Below are 6,828 nucleotides of genomic sequence, written 5' to 3'. Positions count from 1 at the left end.
ATCCTGCACAGAACAACTCCACAAACCATGACAAATCCTGCACAGAACAACTCCACAAACCATGACAAATCCTGCACAGAACAACTCCACAAACCATGACAAATTCTGTACAAAACAAGCTACTTATGACAAATCAAGCACAAAAATCCACATGTGAGAAATCCTGCACAAAACATTCCACACACCATGACAAATCCTGCACAAAGCAACTCCACAAGTGATGACAAACCTACAAAACAACCCACACACCATGACAAATCCTGCACAAAGCAACTCCACAAGTGGTGACAAACCTACAAAACAACCCACACACCATGACAAATCCTGCACAAAGCAACTCCACAAGTGGTGACAAACCTACAAAACAACCCACACACCATGACAAATCCTGCACAAAGCAACTCCACAAGTGGTGACAAACCTACAAAACAACCCACACACCATGACAAATCCTGCATAAAACTAATACGAATCCATACATCATGACCAGGCTGACCCTGGAGAAAGGTCCAGTGATGGTGAGGAAAGACCCACTGACCACAGGGAAAGTCCTGTTGACAGTGGGAAAGACTACAACTTGGGATTCTTTTTTTGAGGGCACATAAGACCGCATGGCTGTGTCTGGAGTGGCACTGTCTTCATCTGTCTGCGGGCAGGGGCGGTTTGGTCTGTGGGGTGTGCTCAGCTGCTGAAGGGTGGTGTCTTTTGCCGGCGGGCTCTGCAGTCATGAAATACTGGCTGAGTACACCCATAGGGATACTTCTTTTAAGGCTGTCGCGAGTTGCATCCTGTGGTCTCTTTTGCCTCTGTTCGGGAGCAGCTACGTCCCTTGAATTCTTAATGGAGTGTCTTGTGCGTGCCTGCACCCATCGTGAACACAGCGCAGGCCTCCAAGGGGTGGTGCAGGATTGTTCCCAGGGCGGGTGGAGACAGTGCTTCTCTGGGTCCTCTCCTGCACCTACGGGTGTTTCTCTTTTTTCATTCATCATGACAAATAATGTACAAAACAATCCATACGATAAATCATACACAACACAACCCACAACTGACAAACACAAATATGACGACAAATCATGCATAAAAAAAAAACACAACAACCCATACATCATGACAAGTTCTTCACAAAACAATCCACATATACTGACAAATCATGCACATTATAAAAAAATTTTTTTTAAATCACCATCACCAGATGGAGATCAGAACAGAAGCAGTGAATCATCAAAGACGCTCACATCAGTCCACCTGTCTCACCTGTTGACGATGCAGGTTTTACCCACAGCCACATCCCCCACAATGACAGATTTGCAGATCTTCAATCTGTGGACACAAACACACACCTCACACACATGCATGCATGTGCGCACACACACACACACACACAACACACAACACATACACACACACAACACACACACACACACATACACACACACACAACACACATACACACACACACACACACAACACACACACACACACACAACACACAACACACACACAACACACACACACACAACACACAACACACAACACACACACACACACACACCAGGGTGAAATCATTATGTTTGCCAAGCTTGAAGAGACAGAGAGAGGCAGAAAGAGAGAAAGAGCGGGGGAGACAGAGAGACTGCATGTATGAGTTTGGTTTGCATCTTTCCCTGCAAACAAGTGTGCGAGTTCATGCTTCAGAGTGGCCCAGGTTGGATTCAAAGTGCATGAGCGTGTCAGTGCTGCACATGCAAAATGTTTGTAGGACTGCCAGGCTGCATTACTTCTTCTTCTTCTTCTTCTGCGTTCGTGGGCTGCAACTCCCACGTTCACTCGCATGTACATGAGTGGGCTTTTATGTGTATGACCGTTTTTACCCCACCATGTAGGCAGCCATACTCCGCTTTCGGGGGTGTGCATGCTGGGTATGTTCTTGTTTCCATAACCCACCGAACGCTGACATGGATTACAGGATCTTTAACGTGCGTATTTGATCTTCTGCTTGCGTTTACACACGAAGGGGGTTCAGGCACTAGCAGGTCTGCACATATGTTGACCTGGGAGATCGTAAAAATCTCCACCCTTTACCCACCAGACGCATTCACCGTGATTCGAACCCGGGACCCTCAGATTGAAAGTCCAACGCTTTAACCACTCGGCTATTGCGCCCGTCGCTGCATTGCATTAATCCAAAGCTGTCTGACTTTTCAGTGTCGGTTCTTCAATCTCCCTTTTGAGAACTGGTCGCCATATTTCTGTCAGTTCTGAGTTACCTTGGACCTGGAGAGAGAGAGAGCAAAGACTGGTCCATACCTTTAAATCCTCTATTAGTTTGATAGTGAGTAAAATATCTTATTTTGGGTCATTAAAATATTCCATTCTTTGGATTAAAGTAAACATTCACTTCATCTTCAGAAGCAGAATCGTAACAGGACAGTTAATGGGACAGATACAGGAACAGCTTAGCTCACTGAATCCTGCAACTCACAAACTGTCAGTTGGTGACAAGCACATACCTTCGTTTCAAATGGCATGGAAGGACGCTTACTCTTTCGCTTCTTCCCTTCAAGTGAGTTTCAGACTTTCGACAGCGATTTCTGAAGCAATTTTTTTGTTTTTTTCATCGTTTTACGACTCTAAAATAGCAAACCAGGGTGATTTACTGTCAGGCAAGTTCTCAACGAAATTTGACTTGATGATGGTTTCAGGTCTGACCCTAAAGCAACAGATTCAGCCTCTTGTCTGAAGAAGGTTTCAGGTCTGACCCTAAAGCAACAGATTCAGCCTCTTGTCTGAAGAAGGAAAAACAGCATGGATCGTCATGACACTCATCAGCAACAGTATCAGTAACTCAAGGTGGCGTCACTGTGTTCGGTCAAATCCATATACGCTACACCACATCTGCCAAGCAGATGCCTGACCAGCAGTGTAACCCAACGCACTTAGGCCTTGAGAAAAAAAATATTTTAATAAAATTAAATTAATAAATAAACAAATAATAGATAAATACATAAAAATACTACTACTAATAATAATAATAATATTTATAAGGCGCAAAATCTTGAAGAAGAAAAAAACAACAACAAAAAAAACAAAAAAAAAAGACAACAATGATGATAAATAAGCAAATAAATGTAAAACATGCACACACTCATCAATGAAGCCTTATATTGCTTAGAAAGTGGTGAAATAAATGAAATTGGAGTATAAAAAAAAAAAATCAACAATCAACATCAAGTGGGCGTGTTCATAAAAAAACTTTAAATAAAACATCAACAATGACAAAATTTAATGAAAGGGCCTGAATTTTAAACATAACACAACTTATTAATCTATCAGCAAGCAAACAAACATCCAGTAAGTAAGTTTCATCAAGTAGTTCTTGAGATATACATGTTTTATTGGAGCAACCATAAAATTTGCAGTTAACTCTCAAAACCTTCAAGCTTGCGCATGTTTTTTTGTTTTTTTTCCAGTAAAATGGTCAGAGTACATAGGGTTAACTCACTCAGTATGGCCAGTCCTCTCTTCTCCTCTACACAGACCCCTCGGATGTCCAGTGGGTGTCTGAATGACCCAACCTTTAGCTTACGTCGTCAGAATTGTGGTATTCTTTGTCAACATTCACCTCTTCAGTATTAGAACCTTCCACTTGCACTATTTTGATGATGGTAATTGGGTGAAATGCTGTTAACGCCGTCTCTTTCGCCGTTCATATGGAGAGAGTTAAAAGACAGACATGGGAACAGCATAGAAGAACACACGAAGGTAAGTCAACAATGAAAACATCACAAACAGTTACCCACCCTACTCTTCCTGTTCTATTTTCTGCACAGGCAGCCTTGACCTTGGGATGAAAGTGGATGGACTGGTATGGAGTGGCCTCTGGTCGGTATGGCTGGAACCACAACCAAAAAAAACTGATCTGCTTCATCTGTTCTGCCTTGATTTACATGAAATATGCATACATAGCATACAGTCTCTCAAAACTCACTTCCATTCTGCCCACCACCTTAGCGACAAACGTGCTATTTAAACTTCTGTGAGTGCATGTATGCGTGTGTGTGTATGTGTGTGTGTGTGATGCATCTTCTTCAATGTATGTATACATAGTGATATAGATATATTATATATATAGACATATACAGATATATATATATACATATACATATATAGGGTTAAATGTTCCACAGGAAAAAAAGAGCGCTAGTCTGGGGGGCAAAGAGGAGGTTACCTACTTGCGGGAGGTTATCGGCCGTAGCTACTTTCATTTTCTCCGCATAGGCAGATAGTAGTTTGCACAGGACAGGAATGTCAGACCCCTGCCGGAGTCCGCACCAGTGGGTCACGGTTAAGTATGGGTTGTTAAAAGGGTTAAATGTCCCACAGTCTTTCACAGTCATTGGGGCTGTGAATTCACATCAAACCTCCATTCTCTCCATCATGATTCATCAGTCCACAACACTAACGCCTCCACAACATCTGGTTCTGTCAGGCTTTTTTCAGTCTTCCAAGATGGAAGTGGTCACAGAACGATATCACATAGTAAAACTGACTAGGTGTGCATCATCTGCAATGATACACACAAATGTATGCGCTTATTCTTACACCCACCCACCCATTCCAACACCCACCCACCCCACCCCCACACGCACGCATGCACGCACACACCCACAACCACCCACCTGTAAACACACACACGCACGCACACACGCACGTGGGTGTGTGAATATTACCTGGGGCAACTGGGTGATGATGCGATCCTTTGATATTGCCAGCAATGCAGAATTTCTTCCTGACGACATGGTTCTGTTTGCACCTCACCTCAGCTCCACAATGCCTCACCCTGCACAGTGTATCACACCGCAACACAAACATCACTGTTTCTTCTTCTTCTTCTTTTTCGTTCATGGGCTGTAACTCCCATGTTCACTCGTATGTACACAAGTGGGCTTTTACCTGCATGACCATTTTTACCCCACCATGTAGGCAGCCATACTCCGTTTGCTGGGGTAAACATCACTATTTAAAACAACAACTGATACATCAACCATGACCAACAAAACATCAGCATATCATTTAATTCTGTCTCAGTTTTACCTTTTCCACAAATTTCTGGCCCAAAGGCCTTACATACACACACACACACGCACACACACACACACACACACACACACACACACACACACTAATATTCACATGCATTCCCTTTTGTTTATACACTACTTTACTCCTTTCCGTATAAAAACACTTATAGTGAATAGACGTTAAACTGAAGAAAACACACACACACACACACACACACACACACACACACACACACACACACATACACACATATATATAATATAATCTCTCTTTGTTCTTATACAAGCATACATACTTACATACACAGATATCTGTTTATACATACATCTATCTATTGTGATGATTTAACAATAACAACAACAACAACACAAAAAAAAAGAGAACTGATCGTGACAACTATTTACGTAAGGGTGGAATGTGGTTCGAGCTGGCCAAGGAGTGAAGTTGGCAGGCATGGTGTCACAATTCAGCTCCATCAACTTTTCTTGGTGTTGTTGTTTTTTGTCTGGTTTGATTTGTTTGGTTGTTGTTGCTGCCTCATCATCTATGTCTGCTCAGCAACATCACTCACAGGCTGCTCATCCAGAGTCCCCCCCCCCCCCTCCCCCCCCTCTCACCCCAGACACATCCACACTCAGGTTCATCTACCGCTGCAATCCTTCTTCTTCATCTTCTTTCTGTTACATGACCAACATGGACTTGCTGATGGCTCTGTCATGGTTCATGCATGTTGGGTATTTTCGTGTCTCCATAACCCACCGAACACTGACATGGGCTACAGGATCTTTAACGTGGGTATTTATCTTCTGCGTGCATATATATACACCCGAAGGAGGTTCAGGCACTAGCAAGTCTGCACATATGTTGACCTGGGAGATCGGAAAAATCTCCACCCTTTACCCACCTGGCGCCGTTACCGTGGTTTGAACCCAGGACCCTCAGATTTAAAGTCCAACGCTTAAACCACTCGGCTATTGCGCCCGTCAATCCTGCTGCCAGCGGTCCACGGGAAACGTTATTGTGGTCACCAGGAGGCCACAAACTTGAGGTGACCCTGCACTGGTGCTGAATCACTTCGCTGGTATTCATTCGTGCCTGTTTCAGTTGATCACATGCACGACAACTACACCTACTGAGTTCCCTATTGACGACAATAATGCCTAAGTTGTGGGGGCAGTTCCGAGTGGGCATCAAACTCTGATGAAACGTAACAAAAATGAATTCTGATGCATGTGCCACAACCGTGACTGTCCGTACTGGAAAAGATCCTGTTCGTGTGCACAAAGTGGCCAAAAATGTCCTGTATGGGTTCGGGTGTTACTCACTTACATACTCGCCTGATACAATTATGCGAAGCCGGTGAAGCCGTGTTCCGTCTCGAGGGGGGAAATTGTGGATATTCTTTCACACTTTTTAGCCACTACCAGTTGTTAGGAGACAGTATTTCATAGCAGCGAGCGAACATAGTTGGCGCCCCGTCACAAACGCGTTGTCGACTCGTTCTCCCTTTCTCTCCTCACAACTAAGGACGCCCCGCGCTCTCAGCAATGCGGAAATGAAGTCTTGGTGTGCCCTTGTCATCGGCCAGCGTATTCTCCCCCAGTGTAAACTGTCTCCGGGACATTTCCTAGATCATTTCGCATATATTTGTATTTGTATTTACATTTCTTTTTATCACAACATATTTCTCTGTGTGAAATTCGGGCTGCTCTCCCCAGGGAGAGCGCGTCGCTATACTACAGCGCC

At 43.8% G+C, this 6,828-nt stretch overlaps 1 protein-coding gene across 2 annotated transcripts in view; it reads right to left on the bottom strand.

Moving 5' to 3' along the window:
• The window catches only part of LOC143274736 (ras-related protein Rab-34-like), a 17,413-nt gene extending 10,799 nt beyond the window's left edge, over window positions 1-6,614 (bottom strand). The window contains exons 1-4 of one of the 2 annotated variants that reach the window (XM_076578646.1): window positions 6,412-6,614; window positions 4,731-4,840; window positions 3,801-3,892; window positions 1,255-1,320 (exon numbers count right to left, since the gene is read on the bottom strand). In XM_076578646.1, the coding sequence (XP_076434761.1) occupies window positions 1,255-1,320; window positions 3,801-3,892; window positions 4,731-4,799 (227 nt within the window). In that variant the 5' untranslated portion in view covers window positions 4,800-4,840; window positions 6,412-6,614. The remainder of the gene's footprint in view (window positions 1-1,254; window positions 1,321-3,800; window positions 3,893-4,730; window positions 4,841-6,411) is intronic. The other variant, XM_076578645.1, reaches the window with a different exon arrangement.
• Window positions 6,615-6,828: the final 214 nt, after the last annotated feature.

The sequence above is a fragment of the Babylonia areolata genome, chromosome 29 (assembly GCF_041734735.1).
Source record: "Babylonia areolata isolate BAREFJ2019XMU chromosome 29, ASM4173473v1, whole genome shotgun sequence".
Lineage (NCBI taxonomy): Eukaryota > Metazoa > Mollusca > Gastropoda > Neogastropoda > Buccinidae > Babylonia > Babylonia areolata.
Note: the sequence above shows the minus strand (reverse complement) of the source record. Positions and strands in the feature narration are given on the sequence as shown.